The sequence below is a fragment of the Prinia subflava genome, chromosome 1, assembly GCF_021018805.1.
Source record: "Prinia subflava isolate CZ2003 ecotype Zambia chromosome 1, Cam_Psub_1.2, whole genome shotgun sequence".
In the NCBI taxonomy this organism is placed as follows: domain Eukaryota; kingdom Metazoa; phylum Chordata; class Aves; order Passeriformes; family Cisticolidae; genus Prinia; species Prinia subflava.
In genome coordinates, this window is record NC_086247.1 from 144,045,348 (window position 1) to 144,073,325 (window position 27,978).

Here is a 27,978-nt window from a genome sequence, read left to right on the forward strand (position 1 = left end):
ATATCATGGTACTAAACCACAAAATTGTAGTGCCTCAGCTCAAATGAGAAATTGCCTGAAGTCAATACTGCTGGTAGAAGGAGTGCATTTCTGTCCAATTTTCACCTTGGCCTGGATTAGCAGACTGCTATACATTTGAAGAAACAGCTGAAGCTCACTTACTGTCCCTAATTAAAATGGCATTAAGGAACATCCTTCTGGCAACTGTGGAAAGAGAACCCCCGAGCCACTGAATTTGGACACGTCAGATGTGTTAGACTGAACTTTAAATTTTCTGAAATAATTATGGCAAAGGATTCAGTATTTCTAATGCTGGCAACAAGCTGAGCCAGTATTTGCAACATGACAGATGAGATAAATTATTTTAATATTGTTTGTAAAAGGCAGCACATGGAATTAATAAATTACCTTTGGTGGTGATGGCCAAAAAAGCGAACATCAACTTGATTGTCCTCTTTCTGCATGACTTTGGCTGGCCAAAACCCAAAGCCTTTCATTTTGGCCCAAACCAACTCATGATTAGGTATCTGGAAAAAAAAAGTTGTATTTATTAGTGGAAATGACATATTATATTGCTATGTCCTACAAATATTCTGCTGTAATACTGTGCTAGTACCTTAAGAGTATAGTTACTGTTTGTGTCTAGTGCTACTTTCATTTTTATCTTACAATACATTTCCTTGTCAGGTTAGATCAGATGAACGTAAAAAACCCCCAAATCTACAAAGTCTGAAAAGGGTGTAACTGTCTATTGAAAACAGAGTTCTTAAGCAGCCTAAAAATTACCTTAGCTTCATTCAGGAGCAAAATTTTAGTTCTGTAAGCTCCTTATTTTCTTGTGAAACTGTTGTAACTGGCTGATAGCCATGTTTTATAACCTATATTGTTACAGCTTTGAACTTCACTTGTGTAAAATATCCAGGCTTACCAGAGTCTTAACCATGCTTTTGAAACAAGCCCCCTGAAATGTAATACTCAATGCATTAATGGCACCAAAACTGCAGGCTTTCATACAGAAAAGCAAACAAATAAAAATCTGTGTCAGCAACATACACAAGGATAGCAGAACCAGTTGTCAGGTCGTGCATTTGACAAATAGAAACAGTTCTTGCAAAGCTGCAGCTCATCCAGCTGAAAAACAAAAAGAAAAAGGTAAATAAGCAAAAAAAATCCTATTTATGTGATTTCAGTAGCATCCCTCTCCCTTAACTAGTAAAAATTTTCAGCCCTGCTTTCTAATTTGGTGGAGTTACTTTTGTCCATGCAAACTAAAGGTGTGAAACTGAGGTGGGCTGAGAGAGGCTGAAAGATAATCTGAAGAAACATTATTCATGTTTCAGAAAACCCAGGCAGAGGGGGAAGACTAATAGACATATTAATGATCTATTATAGATGAAATGCAAAGAACAGTTCTTAAAATTCATCAAATATTTAAAGGACATTGTGAAAGAAGTAATTCAGCTGTACAAAAGGAGAAAGTGTGCCAGCTCTGCAGCTGTATTTTTTGGTCTCCTCTGAATGTGGAAAAATGTTTTGATGACAATTACAGAATTTAGTAGGAATCTCATCTCAGATTCAATTTATATTAGTAAGGACAATTATTTCTAGTCCAAATCTGTATTACTCAATCATTTTCAAAACTAAATTTTGAATATCAGTGTTTTTAAAGTTATAATCTAGTTGCAAAAAAATCCAAACCCCCCCCCCCAAAAAAACCACAAAAAACCCCACCAAAAAACCCCAACCAAAACCAATAAAATCCCAGCAACAACAACAAAACCCAACCATCCAACAACAAAAACTTAAAGAAAAAGAAAAAGGAATTCAGAATCACTGCTACACTGTCTGGAAGAAATTCATAACTCAATTTCACACAATTTTTATTTTGTAATATGAAGAATATTTTTTTAGATTCTGAAATGAAAATCAAGTATCTTGACTACATCTTGATTACTTGGTAGTACTCACTTCATGGCAGGTGTCTTTGTAGAGCATCCTTGCTATATCAGCTTGTTCACTGTCCGCTGTAAATTAAAAATAGATGGTGTAAACAATCACAGTATGATCACAGTGCTCACAGAGATTTGCAGCTGTCATTGCTGTGACTTTCATGCTATAATTGTCGTGCTTAAGAATACAAAGCATAATTTAATCACTTGGACAGCCCTTCCATTTAAAATTTTCTAACAATCAGTTCAATATTTGTTTTCTGTGTCATATTTATATGCCACAATACCACTTTTTCACTGAACAAGTACACATCTGAGGAGCAGCAGCAGCAGGGAGACACAGTTGCTCTTAATATGGGTTCAGTTCCTTTCTCTGCTTGTGTCTTAATGGCACACTGCAGTTGTCCTAACACATCTCCTCTGCTCTGCCCTGTGCTCTGAGTGATGCTTCACAGACTGTTTATCACTGAGTCTCCCTTTACACCCGTGCATTCCTCTCTTGGCTCAGCCACATCCCTCCCCAGCAGCCAGTGTGAATCTCCTGGGGCTGCAAACAGACTGGTGTCACCCTCCTGCCAGCCTCCCTGGCGGGGGCCACGTCTGCAGGGGAGGACCACATCCTTGCTGAAACGGTGGCTCTGGAAAACAGGACCTGACTGCAGCTTCTGGACATGGTGGTGGTGTTTTCTGACTTCCAATCAGTCACTCGTTACCTTCCCAGTGCCTGGCAGCTTCTTTGGTGGCTGCACCTCCACACTGCACCAGCAGCACACTCCTGGTGTGGATGTAGCTGCATTTGCTGTCACAGTATGGCAGATATTGCCCAAAAGTAAAAGAAATATGTCTGTAGTACATGTTTCCGCTGACACAGCAGAGAAAATCCTACTGTACCCGAGGAAAACATGTATACTGGCAAAAATCTGAAGTACAGACTGACTGAGGGCTTTGCTGAAGAAGCAGCAGGACAGAAAAGGTGTAATTCTCACTAAGAGATTTAGCCAGGGAGGATGAAATAGTTCTGTAGCAGGTGGGCCAGAAAAGACCCTAAAAAGTCCTTATGCACTTTGATTTTTAAGGGCCTTCAAATTACCTCATTCACACTTAAGACTACTTAATAACAAATTCATCCTGGGCTTTTGAGTTTCCTACAAATAAAGACAAATCAAACATGGCAAGCAGTAAATGTAGTCTTTTACCTCCATAGAAAATCACTGTGTTGTGTAGAAGCAGTTGAGCATCTGCTTTGAACTCCTCATAACTCCTGTACTTTCCTTCATTCACTTTCTACACAAAAGAAAACACAAGACTGTGAGAAAACTCTTCAAAGTGCTCCACCTGCTTTATGCAGAGAAGCTGTCACAAAAATCTGCATTATGCAACACAGATCAGACACTGCTTTTCCTGCATACAAAAGGAATACTTAGAACTCTTTGACATGGTTTGTTAGTACCTGAGCACTGGTTGCCCTCTACACAATGCCCAGAAGTAAAATAGATTCTTTAATACTTGACCAAGGTTAGTAAAGATTTTCCTGGTTGTAACAAGGTGAATAGTTTCAGCATAAGGTGTGGTCCAGAACATTTGTTCAAACTGAAATATGTTCCCTGAGGTGAACATTTTGTACATTAAAATATCACCTAGTTTCAAATCAATGTTGATTGCTTTTGAACTTCCAGGATCTTTATTTGATAGTCTGTGTTATGTGATGAAAGCTGATTGTCCTAGGCTTCCAAACTCATAACAAACACCTACATGGAGCCATGCAATTCATTTTCTTAGTATGGCTTTGTCCAACAGGGAATGCAGCATTTTCAGATGTGTTCTCTCAAGAACATCTATGACAGTTCCAATCATCAAACAAAACAACATCAGCTTATGGAATGCTATCAAGGCCAAAAGACCTTCCATGGAAGCAGGAGAAGTTGACAGAGTGAAAGGAAGGCCTGACCTATTTTCAGTGGCTGCCAGCACTTCTAGATAGGCTGCAGTGCTGGCCTCCAAAACCGTCAGTGAAGCTATTGTTTATTCATGCATTTTAACATTAAAACAAAGGCTCTTCACATCTGTGCTTGTAAAGGGCAAGATACACCACAGCACTGCACAGCAATCCAGTTGCAGGAAAGAGTAAAGATGAATATGCTGTTCATTATGGTCATGTGCAGTTGATTTAAATGAGTCATGATCAGACCTTTGGTTCAGAGAAAAAGGGACAATATATTTATTAGTACTTTATTTTTGGAACAATTAATGCAAAACAGATGTTTGGGTGAGTCTGATTTTTTGTGATCAACAAAGGGATTGGTTCTTTATGAATCATTTGGATGTTTATAAAGCTGACACCCACACAAGGGCATAATGAGTGAAATCAGAATATAGTCAAAAACATTGGGCCGGAGAAGTACACATAGGCACTTGAGTCTATATTCATTGATTTAGTTTAATAGTACTTTCTCTAAAGATTTTAGCTGCCTACAGATCCTAGCATAACCTTAGTACAAAAGGAATTGAGGATACTCTGTGTCTGAAAACTAGGCACCCCTCAAAATGGTTTTACTCAATTACCTATTTACGGGGAAAAGTTTGACATGTTAAGCTTCCATATCTAATGCTGGATACAATACTGAAATACTGATCATAAAGAGAATTAAACAGGATTAGGACTTCTTAGACTTTCACTGTTAAAAGACACCAAAACCAGTGGGGAAGTTAGCAAGTCACTCTACCTCCTGTATAGTGGGAACATCAACAGCTGAGTGCACCAGCCTTCGATACATTGGGTGTTTGTTGTCCTTCCCTTTCTTGTTTAGATCTATAGCCTGAAAGGACCACGAGACGTTTGTTATTGCATTTAGATTCTGCTTAAAACACATAAAAGAGGATTAGAAAATCAATAGTTTGGAATATTTCAGGTGGGGAGTACACAAGGGCAAACTGGTGATCCACAACCCATGAGATTACGTGTGTCTCAAACCTGACAAATGTCCAGGTGACCTGGTGACACCGATCCAAATCACAGGGCCTGGTAAGTGCACGTGAAAACACACACAGTGCTTATGACAGGAGAAATAAAAACCACCCTCTTGTAGCCCTCCTCCCTGCACAGTCACACATGGGAAACCACAATGACCCTCCTGAGTGCACACTGTTCCTCCACAGCACTGAACAAACCTCCCAGACTCACCCGCTCCTTCATACGAGACACTATGAACCTCAGGTATGTGCTCATCTCTTGTTTACTTGTGTTTTTCTTCTTGATACTCTGCCAAAGAAAAACGAGATCAGATTATTATTTTGAACTCAAAAATCCAGCCAATAAACATTTTCTCTGCATTAACACTTGGTTTGAAAAGGTAACTTTGAATCATGTAAAACGCTATTTCTTAGGGAAAATCTTTTCTGGGAAATTAGTAACACTAAGATGCCACAATGACTATATATATATATATATATGTTGCTTTGAATTATGTCTGGGCTGAGACCTTCAGCTACAGAAAAATTACAAGTTTTACTCCCACTTGTATCCATAATAGTTTGTCAAAAGCTCTCATAAAAAAGTGTCTAATTAGAATAAAGCAATGAGGAAAGTAATTTTAGGGAGCAGCTAAAAATTTATTTAATGGTCTTTTTATTAGCAAGGCATTTATAATTTTAGTGAAATAAGAAATAATTTAAAAAATAATATCCTGTACCATCTACAAATTATGTGCTTACTAAGCAAAATGACACCATCTGGGAGGAAGACAAATTGGCTCTAGCCAGTAGAAACTCAGAGCACTTTTTACTGTTCAAGAAACATAGCAGTCTGGGATTTTTGTGGTTCTCCCTTAACAAAATTTAATCCAGATTCTGGAACACAGATCACTGCTTTTTAGCAGTTCAGGATCCAGAGTTTTTCCCTCTCATCTTAGACTATTATAGAGACTTATCCCCCCCCTTCAAAGGCTACTGGGAAGCCCTGCATACCGAAAATGTGCTGCTAAAGAGAAGGTGTCTCTCTGCAAGTGCCTGATGTGCTCTTACAAAGCAGCCTTTCCAACCCCAGCTGGCAGCAGCAGTGCACAGCTCTGCATGGCCCTGCAACAGCTGCCTGGAAGTGCTACCTCCTCCTGCTTTTACCTACAGTAGCTCTCCAGAACAAAAGCACAGTGAAACAACGGCATGGGTTCCAGGTCTGTTACCCTGAAGAGTTTGTAATTGCTCACATCTCCTGCAAAGCATTCACTCACACCTTCTTGTGCACTGACTGCCAGGGTGAGTTCTCTCCTTCTCATACCTCACTTCACCACTTGTGTGCAAACTCTGTGGACCAAACTGGCTCAGTTACACCTGTATCCTCGAAATCTGATGGTCTTTAGCAAGATCTATATAACTGTGCAGATGATGGGTGCTTAGCAAACACAAGAAAAAAATTAATCCGTGTTCTAATAGGTAAATAAAAGAGGCTTAAAAATTATCAGCCACTAGAAGTGTGCTGTTTCTCTTTGAATTACTTATATATGACTCTGGGCATAGGGAGCAGAAACACTGAGTACAGAGCACCTGCTTTTACAAATTTACTTGGCAAGAGCAACATTACACATTAGTACAAAAAAAGGCTGATAGGATTTGACTGTGTCTCCCCTGTTTGTATTCCTTCTGAAAGACACTGAGGACACTGAAAACCACAGGCTGTTCCCCTGTGCTAAGCACACTTGCAACCTATACATCTCAGGATTGTACTTACTACCTTTCTTGAAACAAAGCTGTACACAGCACTACCTGCAAAGCTGCTCATTTGATTGCTTAACAGCAATTAGAATCATTACAAACTGTGCTGAAATACCTGTTCAGTCATGAACCCACTCAGATACTGCATTGTGCAGAACAACACTATAGCTTCCTCCTGCCTGGGAAAAACTCTGTTGTGGAAAGGTCCAGCCCCAGGTATTTCTAATACCTGCAGTTCCTTTAAGCATTATTTTCATAATATTAATGGTTGCCTGACCTTCCTTCCAAACTCTGGACTGACAGAGAATTTATCCTGCCCTATATATCTGAATCACATTCTGTATATTCATGTTTCACTCTGACTGCTGTGAGAACGTGCATTCTGCTGGAATTCAAATCACCTACTCAGTTTCTCATAAACCAACATTGCCACTGCAAATGAAAACCCAAATGTGCATTAAATTATCTGCATTATGAAACACTGCTGTCATTTTGTCATTTCAGGCACTGAAGTGCTGTGTGCTTGCTAATGACACAGCATTTTAAAAGACTGAAACTTAAAAGGACACAATGAAACTTACATGCACTGACTAGTCCTACACCTCTTTTTCTGACACGGCTCTGAATTTATCAACCTTTGAAAGTATTTCAGAATTCATGTGAACCATTTTTCATGCCCTGCTGGGCAAGACAGTTTGAAAGAGACTGCTGAGATAGATGGTTTACAGTTTTATCCTTCAGATCATAAGAAAAGATAGATAGTTGGCTTTGTATAGTTATTGATGTCAGCAATTAATATCAGCTTAGGCACCAATGAAAATGATATAATTAACTTGCCAGTTCTGGCAAACTTTAATTTTTCCACTTTTTCTTCAATTCCCTACACTGATTTATTTTAAGAAAAACTTGATCTCCATGTTCCTCTACTAAATTTTGAAAGGTAATAAATTTAGGGAATTGGAGCCTATGAGCCAGCAAAATGTCTTTTTATGACAAGGTTGCTCACCCTTCATAGAAAGCAAGTTACATTTCAAGCACTTCATTCACTTTTCAACAATAATTAACCATTTAGGAGGTAGCATTCACACATTCTTTGGAAGTTATAATGGAAAATGTGTAAGTTTTTAATAAAAAACCCCTCCTTTGTATTTTGAAGACTTGTAGTCTTCTCAGAGAAGTCAACCTAGAGCCAGCCACTTAAAGCAAGAAAATAGATAATACTAGATGGGAATTATGATTTGCATAAAATCTATTTATATTGCTCTGACACAAGATAATATACCCACTTTCAGGTCCCCTTTATAGGCAGAGTGATATGGAAGCAAATACAAATGAAACTAGGTCTTCTAATTTCCTACTTTCAGGAAACAAAAACAGTGATAGTGGCAAGCTCCACCGTCTATCCCCTGTCAGATTTACTGAGACACTCTACTGGAAACCTTGTTCAAGTCTGTTAAGGAGACTGCTGAGATTCAACCCAGCCCCCAAAATGTCAGCATCCTTATACTTTTAGATAGCCTATTTGTGGGATAAATTATCTTAATGTAGGACTGTCCCAGGTCTGGCTGGGATGAAAGCAATGGTCTTCACAGCAGCTCGTATGGTGGTGTGGTTTAGATTTGTGCCCAGAACAGTGCTGGTAACACATGGATGTTTTAGTTGTAAAGGCCTTGGCAGCTTCTCACTCTGCCCCCACAGTGAATGGACTGGGGGGGGTTCACAAGAGATTGGGAGAAGAAAGAACAAGGCAGACAGCCTGAACTAACCAAAGGGCTATTCCATGCCATATAACCTCACACTCAGTAATGGAAAGGAAGAGGAGGGGCCCTAGGGGGAATTTAGCCGTCTTTAACTCAGGAACTGTCTGGGCATTGATCTGTCCAGGAGGGTGGGGAGGAATTGCCTTTGCACCAGCTTTGTTTTGTTCTCTTTCTCAGCTGGGAGCTGAGGAGACATGAGAGTGCAGACCTGTGTGCTCAGCTGCCTGCTGGGGTTAACCTGCAATGTGGACAATTCCTGTCACACCACTGCTCTAGAGAAATCTGCAAACCTTCTGCTTTGAAGCAAGGTAAACTGAAAGACTTGGTCAGGCCTATGTGTTTACACAGGGGATGAAGGAGTGAAGTAATAACCTTCACAATAGCAATCCTCATGTACAAGATTAATGAGATTTGGTAGGTGAAAGGTCAAGCCTGCAGCCTAACTCTTTTCTTGTGGGTGCAGGAAATTCCTTATATGAGCCTTATTCTCTGCAGCACATCTGTTTCTTAGGAGCTGGTACCTTAAGGTTACATTGCTCTTCATATTCAATAATCCAGATTAATTACACTGCCTAGCTGTTCAAGAGGGTAGCAATATATTGCACCGTGCAGGTGTGACTTATTTAGCAATTCTGACATGCTTATAGTGCAGGACTTCACTGCAAGACTTTAAAAATCACATGAAGCTAGAGAAGCTGGGGGCACTTCCAAGAAACCCTCCATCCTGCAGTAGCACCAGGGATGATGGAGGTGACAAACCTCAGCAATCTGAGTTAGCTCTCAGCTCCCAGGGTGGCAGTGGCCACTGTGCTGCAGTTGCTGCAGTCTTTCATTTGAAGAGATAAAAACCAGGAAAACTCTAAGAAATGCAAGGTGTCAGTGCCAGCATTCTGTCTAGCTATAAGCATTTAAATCACATTTGCCCTGTTTAAAGAGGTTTCTGTTTCCCTATAATCTCCCATTAATTAATTCTTTTTCCTTTCCTCTCTCACCTGTCCTGGGTATACACACATCAAAGAGCTGCATTTCAATTCTGGGATGGATTATGTGAAGGCTGCTCAATGACAGATTCATGTTTCTAAGGCATCACTTGTATTTTCAGAAGCAATTCAGGTTTCCAGGGGTCTATTTGCAAAGGGGAACCATGAACATGAGGCTAACAAACACTCACCACTGCTCTTCAGAAACTTCTTTCTTTACACACTGGCCCTTGGACTTTTTTAGAGCTTAAATTGCCAGAGGAATTTGGTGCTACATATGGAAAGCTTTACCACTCTGCCGCCCTCTCAAAGTTCCAACCCTCAGGTCCTCATGTTTCCTGTACCATTAAGGAAGGTATGCAGGCACATGGAATGGGTCTCAGAGCAATCACTGCACTGTGTGCCCTATGTATCACACAGAAAAGCTCCTGCAGGAGCAAAATATGCCCTTAGACTTGCATCTTTCATGATCAGGTGCAGTAAAATTAGACATTTTAAAGCATCAGGTGCTTTTGGAAATGTTTCAGCTGAATCCACAAATTGATTTCTACTTGTATGGTGCATTAAGCACTTGCTAAACATGAAGCATCATATGAATTAAATATGCTTTTATCTGCACAAAGAAGGTGGCAGGAGGCTGTAAGTGGAGGTTTCCAGTTTTCTCACTGCTGTGGATAAATTCCTTTATACTTTATTCAGTATGTCCTATGCAGTGCCCAGTTCTGGCAGCTCCCTGATTTACTGCAGGGTGCACAGGAGGGATGGTGAGGACTAACACCTCACAGGTGTGGGCTCTGCACTGAGCCTTGTGCTGCTAAAACTGGTCCTAAACTAGGACTTAGTTCCCTTCACCCACCAAGCCATGACTACTATTTGTGTGATCACGCCAAATACTGTTTCAGGAATATGTTTCCCCATACAGGTCTCAAACTCCTACCATAACACTAAGAAATAAAGGAATAAATCCATATTCTTTCCTCCTTCCTTGTATTTTATGTTAACCACCTTGACTGACAGCTGCTACCTAAACCCCTCTGATCTAAGCACTTGGGTAACTTCACTTAAGTAACCTCCACCTTCCTGTGCTTCTGTCTACTGCTTGTCATATTCACTTGTCAAATTTTGTCTGAAGTTGATTGTGAACTGCATAATGGTTTATTTTTATTTTTATGTACTCCAGGAAATGCTCAGTACAGTACTAGAACTGAGAAAAAGCCTATCTACAGAATACTTACCAGCACAGTATTTAATATCTTAAACTCTACAGGTTACTTTGGTCTCCTATGTATTCCAGCAATATTGGAATACCCACTATTATAGGTAAATTGACTCAAAGTCCTTGCAAAGAACATGCATAGGAGACCAATCTCTGATCATATGATTGTAAAAAAAATTAGAAGTCAAGTGAAACCACATGGTTAATTCTTTCCTTCTGTTTCATAAATCAAAATCTGTTTCTCTGGGACAAATGATATATCAAAATGCCTTCTTATATTCTTTTAAAATTTGGATTTTTAGACAAGAAATAATAATAGCCAGTTACACCAACATGATCAAAATTCTCTTATTCATTATTTTGTACATATTTATTCCCCCCCAAAAAAATTAGTATTTCGGCAGTACTGTTTGTAGTCTTTAGTTACTAAATTAACAGCTGAAGAAAATTAATTCCCTTGTTTTATTTAACTGAAGAGAAACAATAAATGTACAAGTCTCCTACATCCTTCAGAGAACAAGTTGACCAACCCTGTCAGGAATGGACTATTCCAGTAGTGAAAAACATAATCTCTAAGCTCATTCAGTATTAAGTTTTTCTCTTCTGACCTGTCTCCCAGGAATTTTGCTGATAATGCCAATTTATTTCACTTAAGACAATGATTAGTCAACAGTCAGGAAAAATTTCAATCAGTGCAATGTGGTTTGAATTGAACTTTGTTTGACTTTTGACTCCTGCTGAGAGTTATATAGGGTACAAAAATATTCAGAGTGGTACCATCAATTTTAAAAAAGAAACAGATGAGGAACTGGACATTGTTGTTTATGGATGCCATGGAGAAAAACCACGGGCAGGCAGAGTTCAGAACAAGGTTTGAAAGGGACTGTGATAAATTATATGGGAAGAAAAAAAATTTAAATCATAAACTAATCCTTAGCAATGGCCTTTATAAAATATTTTGAGTAGTTAAGTATGCAAGATAAAGCTGCACAGGTTGATCAAACTAATACAACCAGCAATTGTGAAATGAAAAATCCAAAGGCTTGCTGACCTTGGCAGCATTACAGAAGCAATCTTTACATAAGAATGAAGTGTTCTTAGATTATTTCTCCCAATATATTATGTTTTAAACATACTTTTACTTCACCTTTGTAAAGAGCTTTGAAATCTCCAAAGCAAAAGTGCTATGTCCACTTATGGAATTAAATATGAAAATATATGTATCTCTTTGTCCCAGCTATCACTTTTCTTGAAGATACATATTTACTGCTGATAACGCAATGTAAATCCCCCACTGCCTTTATGCAAGATGGCTAAGCTCTGTTATGCCCTCTGGACATCAGCCAGGGTTCTCTCCACATTATGAGTTTTTTGAATATAGGCCACTTTCTTGCTTTTAAAATGAAATTAGAGCAGTCATTTCCTAGGAGGGTGGGGAGAAAGTAGCAGAATACTGAAGGATGAATCCTGACACAAGGATGCTGACTCCCACACTTACAGGGACTGTGCAAGCCTCCTTAGTCCAAATTGCAGAATTAGGGCTTGAAGGGATTTGAATTAACAACAGGAAAATAGGAGCTGCTGGCACAGGGGGGGAAAGGATGCCACGGCATTCACAATGGCAATATCCACAAAAATAGGTTGATCATCACCTGAAGCATTAAGCAAGCCAAAGGCCTCTGGGGTAGGAAGTATTTAAGAGCCCCCCAAACCTCTCCTTAATATTTGTATAACAAAAAAGGAACCAATATGCAGAAAGATAGCCAGTGAGCACATGGCTCAAGTTTCACAGGAATTTTTTTTTTAAGGTAAACATTTATTTAATATCATTGCCATAAAGGACTTCAAGGCTTCACGATGAAAGTCAAACTGTTCTCAAAGCTGATGTATCAGAGCATATTTCAAGCAATGATTCAGCATTTCCACTCTGAGGACATCCATGGTACAAGAGAGATGTTATGAAACCACCTCATACACAAGGTGGCATAAACCATCCACATTCTCTACTTTCACCAGGTGTCATCTAAAATTCCTGGGAAACTAGAGTGGAGACTGGATGCAGTTTACCTAATTTTAACTAGTTATAGCAATTATTAATACTTATTATAAGATCCAACAATTATTAGAGAGATTTATTTAAAATCTGAAGGCAATTCATCTATGTATGATCATACTTTTGTTTTTAACAGAGGGAATATCAAGTAACTAAATTAAAATACTAAAAATTAAATATGGAGAGATACAGTATATGTCTTTATTCTTAACAGTTTTTTCCCTGCCACTACTTCTTTTTCATTACTTTCAGCTTTCTTAAGGCAGGCCTGATTTTCTTGCTATTTCCCTAAACCCTGAGAGCTCCCAATCTGAGGCAGCAGCAAGAGGTTTTTTGGACCTCATTCTAAGGTAACAGCAGTCAAAAAGTGCTGTTTTGAAACAAAACAATCCACGTGTTCTCAACCACTGGTTCCCCATCCCACAAAGTGCCCGAAACTTTACATTCCTTGCTGCACAGATCATCTTAAGGTCAGCCTGCTGCTCTACAGCTAATCCAAGCTTTTAGCAGAGGAACTGCCTCTGTCTCCAGCAATCCTAGGCAGAGTGGGACGGGCAGTTTTCTGCCTTTCTGCAGCAACAATTTTACCTGAAACATTCCTATGCATTATTCCTTTCACAGGAAGGGAGCCCAGCTCTGTAGGAAGCCTAGTGAAGTGCTCCATTTGGGGAGGTGACACAGAGATGACAACAGCAATGGGCATTTGGCTGATTCAAGGCTGGGCACCAGTAAGCACCATCCTGACCAGAATGTTTCATCTTCTAATGACATGTAGACAACACATCTGCCCATTCTTGGAAAGTACATAAAAAATGCTTTTTGCTGTCTCCCTGCCGTACTCATGAGAATAGCATTTTTAACAAAAAAGCAACATAGATATGGATGCCATGAGTAAAATCCAGATTGCCCTTTTTATACCAACAGAATCCACATCAGTAAATGAAAAGCAGGATTTAACTCCATGTTTTTGATACTAGCCTCATCAGTAACATGATTGTTGCTTTATAACGTAAAATACCATTCCAACAAAAAATTAAGAATGCAAGTCATCAAAACACAAAAATGATTCATTAAAATGACATTAAGTAAAAACAGTAGCATCTCATACAGCAATTAGTTTACTCTTGTTGAAGACTCCCACACTTTACTGCACTCAGGTGCACACACTCTGGCACAGGGTACTGTGCAAGTAAAACTTGCTGGAGCCTTTAAAAGTGGCCATCTGCTGCATGCACCACATTTTGGTACCTCTGTACAGATGCTCTAGGTAAGCACCGTCATTTCAATATTCAGTTCTTTACCCATTAACCTGGCCAGACCATCTGGACACCTTAATAAATCTATTAATGAATATCAATCCTCTAATCAGCACATGAAATCTCGTAGGTACTCACCCTGCAAACTGGGCACTGCCAGTGACTACTGCTGTCTCTAAGCCTGAACTCATCAGACAAACACTTGGAATGATACACACGAAAACACAGGTCACATATCAACACCTCTCCAGGCAAATGGCATTCAAAACAATACCAGTCATGATTTTCTGTTTCCCAGTCCTACAAAAAATACAAAATATTTTGGTATGACATTCTGTCAAAATCTGCAGGAACTAAGAACAAAATTGATATGTCTTGAAATCCAGCAGCAATTAGACATTATAAACATTTTAAGAAGCGTATAATTTTTAAAAAACAGGGGAAAACCTACGTGCCTAAAGATCTTCATCAATTTAACACACACTAATTCCAATAGAATATGAATGCCAAGTTTTAATTTTTTCAAGTGTCTGATTAGTTACAATTTCAAATATGAGCTCTGTCCACAATGAAAAGTGGGTTTGTTTTCTACCTTTGTGTAAAACATTTGTTGACCTCTCTGTGTTAGACTGCAAACAAAAGTTTGTGCACCTCAACAGACCATACCAATTTTCTTGGACTATTTCACATAGTTTGATTTTTACATTGTATTTTCAACTGTAATTTTCTGAAGGGCGGTCCCTTCCAGTCTTTACTCTCTTAAAACTGACAACTTTTCAGCATCAAAGTGTTGAGTTACAAGAAATAAATGAAATCATGAACCAATTACTGCAAGAAATGTTTCTGCTAAGCAATCCCATTGCAATTCAAAAAATATAAAGTGTTTCACTTGCCGTGCTCAATAGCACCCGGCTCATTCCTGAAATGTTCTACAGAATACAAAGGATATGGTTCTGCTGATGCACAGATGTCTTTAATATACTCTTCCTTGAAAATTCACCCCCAACGGCCAAATTCTGACCTTTGAAACATGCACAAGCTTTGCTGAAATAAATGAGAGTAGCATGCATATAATTTGGAGGCAGAATTTTGCTCTAGGAATCTATAGTTCTAAAACCAAGCAGAATTGCCAGTGGTCACTGTTAAATGTTTACGTTTGTTATCTGAAATGCCACAGTTTTCTCTACACTTAGAAGACAAAATAGCTGTCATATCTCAGATAAAACTCCCAATGCCTTTTCATGTCAAATGTCACTTTTCAATGGGTTCAGATCTCTGAAAAAACTACTCCTATTCTCCAATAAATTATCTTGATAAAAATGTGATCAAGCTATTTCTAATGTCATGTTGTAAAGGTGGAGTTAGCAATTCCCAGCGGCTGCCAGAAGTGGCATTTGTCTGATTTTCACTATCCTGTGCCTGGGAAGGGCAGGCCTGGTGTGAAAAGTCTCCTCCAGTGGAGCAGTGGAAGGAATGCCACACTCGAGTGGTGCCTCCATCCCCGGTGCTGTGTACAGAACTCATCTGAGCAGAGCCCCAGGAACACAAGAGATTTTGGGGCACCCTCCACACAGACTGCCTGCACTAAAGTCAGTGATGTACCATGAATGCTGGATTGTGGGGGCAGCAAGTTTAGAGGGGGAAAAACCACCCTATGAGATCTTTAGCAGTGATTTTTGAACTCAGAACTTTGCCCTCCTTTGTTGTGCAGATTAACAGGGTAACTTGACCTTTTGTCCTTTCTCCTCATTGCATTTTATTGGCAAATTTTGTATATCTCAAAATGGCATAACACCACCAAATTTGGCTATAAAGAACAGATTCTTGTTTCACCAAATCTTTCCCCTCCACAGTCTCGTGGCTGTGTACTTTGGGAGCACTTTATTTAGGATATTTTGTAAACAACTAAAGATACTGCATTGTTGCTGTACTTGATTTGCCTGCAGACTGAGAAAAATCAGGATAAAGTAGTGGTTTGTATTTCATTTATATTAACTGTATGTATGAAATGGAAAAAAAAATCAGACGGCAGTAAAGGGCCAATTAAGCAAGAAAAATAATCAAGTTGGTTGAATGTATATTTAGTTAAAAATTAAACTGAGAAGACCCCAAGAGGTCCTGCAATTTCACCACAGAATCAGGCTTCCAGGATTCTTAATTTTTATTTGTACTAGTTCCGTGTTCGTATCTCCCAGATATTCCATTGTTAAGAAATATGCTGGCAAAGAGATGTGGAATTTCATAAACATACGGAAATATATTTGCTGGCAAGAAAAATCACACACTCAAGCCAGAAACCATGACGTTAAATAAAACACCAGAAGAGGCTTCCTTCAGTATTCACACGGTAAAGTTTTGAAAACCTCTTTATTTCTAAACACCAGCTTTTTCACAGAAAAAAAGTTTTCGTTTAATGCAGTATATTTAGTGCGTAAGTATACATACAACATTCATTTGTGCAATATATCTGAAAAGCTAGTAAAAAACGATTAAAAAAGGGTACGTAACCCTTGTGGACAACTGCCCTATCGACTTCAACAGCGAGGTCAGAGGCATTAATTTTCCTCCAACAGCAATGAAATGTTGGTTATCGCTTCTCTGGGTTTACCTAAGCGTGCATGGGAGGGGGGTGTGCTCCCAGCGCTTTATTTATTCATTCATTCATTTATTATTTTCATGCAGGAGATGGGATTAGTTCGGCCGTGCCCAGCTCCGGCTCGGGCCGCTCAGGAGGCGCGGCGGGGCTGCAGTTCCCGCCGGCACCGCCAGGGGTCGCCGGGCGCTGCCGCAAGCGGCGGGGCCGGCGCCGGGAGCGGCGACAGCGCCGGGAGCGGCGACAGCCGAGCCCGGGGTGCGCCCTGCTCGGGACCGGGGTGACATGGAGGATGGTGGTGGCTAGGAGAGTCAACTAAGCTACCCTAATGGAAGACAGAAACGTAATAGAAAATATGACAGAATTCAAAACCACATAGTGCAAAAATTGTTCACCTTGTTTTTTGCTGCTGTCTGGGAAAAAGGCTGCATACCGTAGGCCTTTCAAAATAAAAACAAAACAAACTTTGTATCTATACTGTAAGCCATCTGATTATCAGGATATACACAAGGCTAGAAAGAATTCATGCACAGTGAGCAGGAAATCAATCTGTTAGTTCTAACTTCTGGCTGCATACATTTCCTCCTGCATTCCTGTAATGCTACCTGGCACTTTCACCACATTTTATTGCTTTAAAATATCCCATGTATTTATATGATTAAAAGAACCCAACACCCATCATTCTTATCCATATACACACCCACCACCAGGCCAATTTAAAAATCATCAAGAATATTAATGATTGTTAATCAATGCACTCTCTTTGATACGTAAACCTTCTCCGGGCATCTAAAAAAGATCCTTCTAACATAATTTACTGCACAGGGAGTGGCCCCCTAAAAGCAAAGCAACACCTTTGCTGCATATTACCAAAGGTTAGGCTATCACTTTATCAATCAGACTCACAGTCCTGTTTGTGTCTAGAGGGTGAGACACTTTGCAGGGCTGCCACAGGATCTCTGCCACAGGGCCGCGGTTTGGTGGCGCAGGGCGGGGAAGGCTCCTGGGTCACTGTGCTGGCACACAAGGGGATGCTCTGCCGCCTGCCCGGGTTCAGCAGGGTTCAGCAGGGTTCAGCAGCTGGCCCGGGAGGGAGCGGGTTTGGCAGCAAAGCTGCGTGCCAGATCCAACAGGGATCCAAGGGAAGCCTTCCCCCTTGGTGCTGCCCGCTGCGTTGGTGGATCTATGCACCAGCAGGGCACACGTGAGTTTGGGGGGCTGTGTAACAGCCAAAGAGCCGTGCTCTGTTAAGCAGAGCGGGAGCTTGCAATCTTATGGGTCACAAGTTGTTCTTTATATTCAAATCTGTCAGACATTATATCATAAAGGTCACTTTGCACTGACATAAATAGCTGAGATTTCTCAGCAACGTGAGTGCAGTAGTGCAACAATTTCAAAAATACATCTTAATTTATGACCGGCACGTAAGCTTACTTTTCTTTGTCATTTGTCTTAAGTAGGCTGTCTTAAAGCAAATACATACATTTATTCTGGAAGTACAGAAAAATAACATGGGATAGAAAATGTCAGGCTATCCAGAACATTTGACAATTTAAATACAGATAAACCCAACAGAAAGGAATGAATCATCATGTCGTAGCCTTTACTGTAAAATAAAATACATAGTTGTTGTCAAGGAAAGAATAATTTTAGTGCACAAAGAAAATGTCCATTATAATGCAAATGTACATGGAAAAGAAATGCTTACTCATTAGTAATGGAGATTTACTTAGCTGTAATTGAAATAGGGAATCTGTATGTTGGAGAATGTGACATCCTGCTGTACAATTAGCATACCATTAAGTAGGAGATGTGAAGCACATACTGACAGTAAAATTAACAATAACTTAGAGGTCACAATTGTAACTATTAGGTCACTTCCATACCACAGCAAGCCCGTAATTATTATTAAAAAAAATATGTTAAAACAAGTAATAAATTTTCATTTTGATATAAATTATATGTAGGCATAGCACATGAAAACAGTATAACCTCCTTTCTTAGACTTTCTCTAAAAGGACCACTTTGCCTTTTTATAATGCACATTCCATTAACATAGCTCATGTCTTACCTGTTCATCTGTTTTCTCCAAGTCCCTTAATGGTAGCCCAGATACTCGGTATTAAGTCACTCTACTATCAGGTGGAGAGAGGAAAAGGGAGGGGGAAAAAAGCAAAACTCTATTCATGAAACTCCCCCTTATGGGGATTTGCTGGTTTCACACTGTTGAACTACATTTCCCAAACAATCCAAATTATGGATATCCTTTGGACCCAACTAGTAAGCTAAAAAAAAAAAGGGTCACATAGATGGGAAAGACAGTTATAAGTCAGTTACCCCTTTGGCACAATTATGTTTATTTACAAGTAGCATACATACAGTTCTGTTGTCCTAAATTTAATATGAAGCAAATGAAGGAAATAATTTCCCATGGAGTTCCCAGCATTTCCTGTGTGGCACTTGTCCCATAGCACTCTTTGCACTTCTTTCCCTCAGATGTTTTAAGTGCTTCTCCAGCATTTCTTTAACGTGTGTGCTGCTGTGGTGTTCCTCTCTCTCTCCCCAACTCTCATGCACACACAGCTCCTTCCACATCACCGGATTTCCATTCAGACCCTCCTGTGCACAAACTCATTGTCAGCCCCGCATGGTGTCTATGCTTTAACAGTCCCTAGAGCCCCAGCTGCCCAGTGGATGAGAAACTAGGAGCAGTTTTTCAAGGGTCTAAAGGAAGAGTATTAGCAGGTACACCGTAGATTTCACCCACTGTGTATTGTAACACATTTGGTCTGTCACAGTGGTGGAATCTAGAATGGCAACAAGGTCCATGCCAGCAGAAAGAAGTAGTTTTAGAAATACAAATTATTTAAAAATCACAATATTTGCATGCTACATTTATTTAATGACATTTTCAAATCACCAGCCCAAGACTTTAGTATAATCTTTCCGTGACTATTTCAAAACCCTTTAAAGAATGTCAATAAAAGAGTTCCCACTATTTCTCAGAGTCCATTTCTTTAACGTGTAATGAGATAGGCCATGCCCAATTTAAAGATATAATTTATGAAGCAAATGTTCTGGATTCTGGTATTTTAGGATTTGGGAACAGCCAAAAGGAGCACTTCCATCTCTTCTCACCTCTATCAGCTTTAACATCATAGTTCTTTACATTTAACCTCCTTCAACTAAGAGAGAAGCTTTTAAAATCTTGGGTTCTGATGTCAAGGTTTCTTTGCTGGCCTTCAGTAACTCTTCACTGGAACCCAACAGAGTTGACTACCAGTCCATATCAAGTAGAAAGATACACTGAAATAAATTACTCACAAGAATGATGCACGCTTTTTTTCCACATTTTTGATTTTGCTTAGCTTTTGCAACATGCATCAATCACCATCTGCTGTTGGGAAGCAATTCCTATCTTCTCTACCTAATCTTTCATATTTCAAACTTTCTGCTATAAATTGAAAGCCTTTATTATCTAAGAAGTGGTGGTACTGCATTTTAGCATGGATGTATCTACCATTTCATTACTCTCCTCTGGTATCTGGGTCCTCTCCGTAAGAGGACTCAAGAGTATGCTGCAGGAACCTATGCCACACTCACATTAAACAAAACAATATATTTCTGTCTAAACACATTTTCCATTCTTAATAAATCAGTTCCTTTCTGTCTTGTTCAGGCAGCGTCTACTCCATCAAAGCTTTCTCAATTAGACACGAGCATTACTAAAGGTAATTGCTAAATCCTTGCAGTACATCTTTATGACTCACAGCTATCAGGAACCACGGTGGGGGTGCACTACCTTTGAGATTTCTGTCCTCCAGTACAGAACCTGAAAAAATGCTTCTTACTTCTACATTTGCTGCAAATAGCTACTGCCCACTTCATTTATCTGTTTTGTACTTCTCTCAAGGTGTAAATACTGGAATCCCTGCCCCACACAAAAGGCAACCTGAAACAGGCTGGGACAGGAGCAGTAGTTAACAGCCCTGCTGAACTGCAGAAATACTAAACCCGCATTTAGCTCAGCTTTGAAATGCCCCCCTTTGCCCATCTACCCACTGCTTTTGCAATTCTGTTCAACTTCCAAGTAACTGCTCTGTAGTAAGAGTTGTTTTACTAAGTGTGGCTGATTATCTGTAGAGCTGCACTGATGGGAGCCTTACTCCTTTTTTTTTTCCAGAGAGTGCAAGTGGATGTGGTACGTGCACACTGGCCTCTATTTTAAACAGGCTCTATCTCATTGGGTACAGCAGCCAGTAAGAAATCTCCAGCTTATCAGGGGTCTCTGGCAGATGTACTGGTTTCCACTCAGACAGCAGCATGCACCAAATAATACCTGGGTTGAACAAACATTGTGTCATGGAACATCATTCCCCATATTTTCCCGAATGCAGAGTGGACACTGTGTTTGTTTTTCACCAGAGGCCTTAGCTTGCTGTGAGGGCAGTCTTCCCACTGCCCCTTGGGTCAGTCTTCTCTTTGTGCCACGTCCCTGGCTCCATCTATTCCTTAGCAAGCACGAATCCTCCTGTAAACATCCTCTGAGCAGCCTACAGGAACTGCTTTTATCTTTTCATCAGAACAATGATGAAAAGGTTAGGCTTCAAACCGAGGAAGGTGTGATTAATTCCTTGATGGCTCAGAGGACTTAACTCCATCTTTGCAGCAGGTAAACGGTGAGTTAGCTGTTTAATAAAGTATTTCCCTTTCATCATTGCTGTAAAGGATCCATATTTGATCAGGACGATTGCTTTCCAATGATAAAAGTTTCTCAGATCATCATGTTTTACATCTAATGCTAGAGCAATGCTTAGGGGTAAATTCAGCACCAAAATAAGCTTATTTTCACCCTGCAGTTTTCCTGAATCCGTGTGCTTACTAGATATATTTCTTCCTGTTTTGCATCTATGTTTTTCCTACTGCTTTTGCTCATCTTTTATTGCTCAGCAAATAAACAAGTATCCATCTCTCTTTCAAAGCCAAAAAAGACTTCAGCAGCTAGAATCCCTTTGTGAAAATTGTTTCACTTTATCTTTTCCTTCCTTTTCTAGAAAACTACCACAGCAGGTAGCTACAATGTGTGCTTTTACAGACAGGATAATCTATCCATTCAGATCAGTTGCCTTTATAGACTTTTTCCTTCGCTGACCCGGGCTTTATCTTTAAAATGGATTCCCATAAATAGTCTCTGTAGGACACTTTGTAGGTATTCATTATTCATTTTTTATCACAAAGAAATCCTAAGTAATTACGAATTCATATGTCCTCACAACTACTGAGGCATCTTGGTTTATATGAAGTATATTTATTTATTTATTTGTTTGTTAATTACAAGGTTTTAGCATCTCAGCAATTAATTGGAATTTCTTGTTTTACATGATTTTTAAATTCTCTTATTTTAGAAACCCCTTCTATTCTAAAAAAAAAGCAACACAAAACCATCAGTCAGGGACCAAAATCTCCTTCTTCATAGTGCATGTATTTATGGGATTGGAACAATCCATTTTCATTTTCTTCACTGGTAACTGCTTCCTCTTCTGATGCACTGATGTAGGAAGGTTCAGGTTCTGCAGAGGATTCCACATCCTCTCAGACCACTTTTGGCTTTATTTCATTGAATTTAATCTGCAAGCCTAAGTTTGCCTAATTAATTCATTGCCAGTTTGTCTTAGAAGTCTTCAGTTTCTGGCAGAAACCACCCAAGTCTTCTCTGGATTCCTGCCAGGACAGGTAGATTTTTATTCACCTTCCCACCCTGCAGCCGTGTTCTCGACAATTTGGGGTGACAGCCCCCAAAGTAGAGATCCAGGCTCTAGCTTCCAATGCTAAAGAAATGAGTTTTTTTCAAGAAGTGTAGTAGTGTGTCAGCATCCAAACTGACTGCTTAAACCCCTGTCACACCGATCTGCTCAGCCTAGGAACTGTGCTCCTAAACGAATGTGCTCCTAATGAATAAATCTCAATTTCCTTCCCAAGAAGATCATGTTTGGATAGCAGCAGCATACTTTATTTAAGGTGAGACAATACAAGTATTCTCCTCCAGGATATCAGAAATAGAAAATAATTTCAATTGATTTTTTTTTTCCTTTCTTCACGTTCTAAGCAAGTTCGATGTTAATAGAAACTTTCAATGTATCTCCTCAGAAACTGGATTTACTCTGCTACTAGTGTCATAATTTTTGACTTAGTTTGAGCCAAGAGGAGGTTTGTAGGCTATTTTCATTAGGGAGATAAATCAGTGATGGAGTGAAGTATTCATCAGGTGCAATGCCTTTCATGTCCACATTATGGTTTTGTTCCCCTAGAAAGAAGGTGAATCCAGACCAGAAATAAACCAGCTCTTTGCTTGTAGTTCCAAGTCTCCTTTCAAGAACTGTGCACAAAAATGGTCTTCTTCCTTTTTCTTAGAATATGCTTACAGTGCTTCTCTGGTCCTATTTTGTAGTGTTTCTTTAGGTTAATGTGTCAGTACACACAGAAACATTTTATCTGAGCCAACAGCAGAACCTTCTACACTGGCTCCTTAACTCTCTTGTCCATGTGTTCTGTGCTGTAGGTGTGACTAATATTGTTTCAGCTGCCAGTTGATGGAAAGGCATGGGGACTGCATTTATTGTGAATGAAGCATGAATATTAATAAGCCCATCAGCTTCAATGAAGTTTCATTCAGTGACCAGCATGACACAATAATAAAAGATTCAAATCAGTTGCCAGAGATACAGAGCATTTTGAACCCACAAAGTTAATAAAACAACACTACTAGGTCAGCCTGGGCACAAAAGGGTAAAAAAATCCCAAGATCCGTATTTTCAAAACAAACTCAAGACAGACTGATCTATGTCATTATTCTGTTAGCATAATTTAAATCCCGTGATGGAACCTTTGTACAGACTAGTTTGACTAGTTTACTTCAAACCCAAAGGTAAATTCTCATTCTCAGAAACACCCTTTCCATCAGAAAAGAACATTTTGTGAAATCTGTGAACAACACTATCAGTATCTCAACTCCAGAACAGAGAGTGAAAGCCTCAAAGAAGAATACAGTATTACATCAACTGAATTTTTAGAAGTCACGTTGGCAAAGCTGAGAGAGTCAAGTGAAGATGCTGACAAGGTTGTTTTACCAGTTTAAAAGAAGCAGCACATCTCTGCAGTCAGATGGAGTCTGGTAGTGTCACCTTCAGTAATGTGAAGATGTTGCAAACATTGTGAACTCCCTTTCCAGAGAACAAAAAATAAGGATGAGCAGAGAGAGAAGAAATACCCCTGAACAGATGGGAAGAGAAAAACAAGACTGGAAAAGGAATGCAGAGAACTGCTCACTATTCTTAACCCATCTAGAGGCAGGAAGAACCACTGGAATGGCTGGGAGGCCATTCTCATAAGCTGCATGTTAACAGCCTTAATGCAAAGACAGAAGGGGGTCTTGGCTTTAATGCAGAAAGAATTTCTTGTCCATGAGTTCAGAATTCAGAATTCTAATTTGCTTCTCTAGGACAAAATAGCCTATGCTTTGATTTGATGATTTGAATGTATTTGCTTTTCTGAACTTTCATAAATCCACTTATTTTTGGTGTATTAATAAGCAGGATCGCATCTGCAGTTTGTGACAATCATTTGCAAGAAAAATCATTGCATTTAGCAGTATTTTGGAAAATTAGGCTCCAAATGATGGGACCTTAAAGGATGGAAAGCCAGCCAGAAAAGATTCGAAGAGTTTCAGAGTCTCATCTTCCCTGAGTGTTCCTGTGTGACCAGGCTGGTATGTGGCCTGACCTCAAGGCCTCCCCACACTCTCCCTGATGTGTGGTAATATGGGATGGAAGCCAGTTTGAATTTTTTCTCTCACAGGATCAATCATTAACTCTTTGCATCAGTGAATCACCAACTGTAAAGAACGCTGGCACTTTCACAATAATTAGGAAGCTATCTGGAACATTCCAGCCTGGAAAATTCTCGATTTGTTCAAGATGTGAAAAATATTAACTAATATGGCTTGGGCTATGTTTGGTTTTGGATCAGTGAATTCACACAGGACTTTACACTAAAGGCAATATGGATGGATAAGGCAAATGGAGAATTTTTTTAAACACTGAAGGAGATTTTTCTTCATTTCGTGTGACATGTTCTTCCTCCTTGTGCTCTCCAGTTGTAAGAGCCTTCATGATGAAGGCACTGGCTGTCACTATTGCTGTTTCATATTATCCTTCTGCCCCTAACTGAAATGAATGGGATGCACATTAAAACCATTCCTCAGCCTAGTTACTTAGAAGCCCTTAGCTTGCTAGCAGGAACTGGTAGCTATTCGGGCTGGTTTTGGATTGAAGTTTGGGTTTGTCTGTTGTTATTTGGGGTTTTTTTATTATTTAAAATATATTTTATGTACAGAAAAGATTCAAACCCTCACAGTGACAGTTCTTAAGCTTTTTACAATTATCTTCACATGTATGGAGACTAAAGATGACACAGCCAGTTCAAAAAACAGCTTCTGGCTACAAATACTGACCTAGCATGGAAAAATCAATATAATTACAAAAGCAATTAAGCATGGCAAGGAAGGAATCAAGCCTTTGCTCAATCTAAAGTAATTTAGATTAACACAAACATAACAGCCAAAAATACTCCTTTCTCATAGACTGATCCCAGTAAAATTGAACCTGCAACACATCAAATCACAAAAATAACTGGGTGTGCACCTAAGGTCACTTGGGTTAACAAAATCACCTTCAAGACTCACAGCGCTGACAGTGGGTTACAAAAAGTGTTAAAATGATGGGAGTACAGACAGAGGGGAGAGATGGATTATTTAGGCAGCCTTGTGACTTGGAAGTATCTGGTGTTGCTTTGAGCAAACACTGGTACTTTCTCAATTTAAAATACCAGAAAAATCGCCAGTAATGAATTAACACATTGAGAAACATGGGCATGTTGGGAAAAGCACCTTGTATTATTTCTAATGCTTTCTGAAAGCAGGAAAAAGCAAGGAAACTTCCCCTCCAAACAGTATGCTCTCCACTAAACTAAAACATCTTTACAGGGAAGACTTGGAAAGGCAATAATTTAGATACAGAAAGGGCCAAATACACAAGAGAATGACCCCCCAAGTCACACTTAACTAGCCAGAAGAATTGCTGGCTCTTTCTATAGGCAATCAATTAAATGATTAGAAAACAGAACTCTGTAAAAGAATATTTTCTTGAAAATATAATCATCTTTTATGCATTCTTCAGTGAAGAAATAGCTCACAGTGCCTTAAGTAAGTGTGAAGCCTCACTCTTCACATCTCATTAGAGAATTTGTCCACTATGAACCATTTTTAAACCACAGCAGTGCTGTGGGATATGTTGCAATCAGATGCAAACAATGAACCTGTGTTATGAACACATCTCCATTTTAGAAGAGCACAATATTGTTTGGCTTTGTGAACACAGGGAAATTGAAATTTCACATTCAGAAAGACTCTCTCTGGGTCAGAGCAGTTTTATGACTTTAATCATGAAGAGAAGAATTAGCACATTAAATGCTCAAAATAGCTCAGTGCACACTGTCTGTAGAAAAATGCAAATGAGTAAGACAAACTAATTCTAAAAACTGCACCTAACCCCCCATGAAGCCATAGGACACTGGTACTTAAATTCAATTTCTTTCTTTGGGGTTACACAGATAAAAGTACATAAAAATCATGGCAGAACAAAAAATAGTAATGAATAGGTAAGAAGATTCATTATTATTTTCTTGAAGAACAACATTTCCTTTCTGTTTTATCAACTGCATTCAAAACATAGTTAACATCACTGATATGCAAATTTTTTTCTAAACCCAAAGAACAAGGAGACTTTTTTAATGTTAATAATAAATAGCATGTGCATATTCCTGAAGTTCTGTGAGAAACAGAAATAAAGCATTTAGAAAAAAAGAAAAAAGTAAACTTCCATTACCAGACTTCAGGACTGACATTTCCCTTGCAAGGCAAGAAGCTGAAGAGATTTTGTTCAATCGTATAATAATGCATCAACAAACAGAAAAATGCAAAATTCCTAACTAAAATCCTGAATAAAAATGGAAAATAAATTCTTCTCTCATTTATTTTCTGCAAATGCATTAATCATCTGCAAGATAAGAAAGCCTGTAAGATGAGAACACATTTTGAAAATGTGTAAAACATCTGGAGACATGGCAAATGAGCAAAAAAAAAAAAAAAAAAGAATACCTGCACAAGCCCTGGAGGTATAATATTTGCAGAAAAGTTCTGTTTAGGTACCAATTCTTAAATGTCAGTTGGAATACAGTACATTTTGCTACTGACTCCACATTTTAAATTTAGTAACTTATACAAAAATATTTCTCCCACATGTATCTGACAGAATACTTTTATACTCTTAAATCTGATCTTTTTTTCCCCAGTTTTTCCGAACATTAATTTTCATGAGCTATCCCTTTTGTAAGAGCCTCCTGATGCCCTCAAACCGTTTTGTCTTTGCACCTCAGCTTGTCTTTTGTATATTACTAAATATGTGAGGTTTTGCTAAATTTTCTTTAAATGCAGCTTCAACATACTGCTAGAACAATAAGAGCAAAGTAATATAATTTTTCTGAAGCTTAAGAGTAACCCTATCAGAGATGATGTCCTTACTGCACTATGTCAACCTATTGGATAGGGCAGATGTTTGGAAAGCCCTGAGCAAGCACCACAGCTTATCAAATGAATCTTTTCCAAACAGAGCTGTGTTTTCATCATCTCTATACTTTCGATTATTGTCACTATTTAGCCATCAGTCTGCAGTCACCATCACAACCAGTACTTTCAGGTCATGTGGCATCCTCTAGCCAGGCACCTCTTACAGTAACAGACAAAGGTGCTCAGCAGTTTTATGGCCAAGGCCAGTAATCTTTTTACTTGCTAAAATTCAGATCCAAAAGTGTCAAAAAACACCAAACAAATACTCAAATAAAAAGTGGGGGGAGGGACGATGAGAATGTGTCCCTTTGCTATCTCCTTGGAGCAGCTGTGTCTGCTGACTTCCACTGTGGTGCCAGGAAAGAAGCTAAAATCCTGCACTGGTGTCAGTGGGTGATGGATCTGTTCTTAAGTCTTCTCATTCCCATTTTGAGCTTTCCAAGTTCCAGTAGTACCAGTCAAAACCAAATTTGACAATTAGGTTAAGAGTCTATAAGTGCTAAAGTTTGAGCCTGAAATTCCTATTTTAACATAAATAACCCTGTTTCAAAGAGTTCCATCTCCTCCAAGAGCACCTCCAAAAAGAATTCTGTGTATTTGTCCTCACTGAAACGTGACTTGAGCTCATGGTTCAACAGTCACTAGTACCCGATTTGAGCAGTGCTGAATTACAGAGAACTACAAACTGCCTCTTGATCAAGTGCAGACAAAGCATCTGTAAAACAAACCCGTGTATCCAAAGCAGAGAACACACCAAACTCACACCAAACTTCATGGGTTTGC

General features: G+C 39.2%; 1 protein-coding gene across 6 annotated transcripts in view; it reads right to left on the reverse strand.

The window, feature by feature from the left end:
* Positions 1 to 27,978, reverse strand: part of ZMYND11 (zinc finger MYND-type containing 11) — a 104,671-nt gene that overhangs the window by 13,615 nt on the left and 63,078 nt on the right. For 4 of the 6 annotated variants that reach the window (XM_063415615.1, XM_063415634.1, XM_063415644.1 and 1 more), the window contains exons 4-11: positions 16,910 to 16,954; positions 14,060 to 14,221; positions 5,131 to 5,208; positions 4,673 to 4,765; positions 3,146 to 3,233; positions 1,969 to 2,024; positions 1,054 to 1,131; positions 409 to 527 (exon numbers count right to left, since the gene is read on the reverse strand). In XM_063415615.1, coding sequence (XP_063271685.1) covers positions 409 to 527; positions 1,054 to 1,131; positions 1,969 to 2,024; positions 3,146 to 3,233; positions 4,673 to 4,765; positions 5,131 to 5,208; positions 14,060 to 14,221; positions 16,910 to 16,954 — 719 coding nt within the window. The remainder of the gene's footprint in view (positions 1 to 408; positions 528 to 1,053; positions 1,132 to 1,968; positions 2,025 to 3,145; positions 3,234 to 4,672; positions 4,766 to 5,130; positions 5,209 to 14,059; positions 14,222 to 16,909; positions 16,955 to 27,978) is intronic. The other 2 variants (XM_063415655.1, XM_063415664.1) reach the window with 2 other exon arrangements.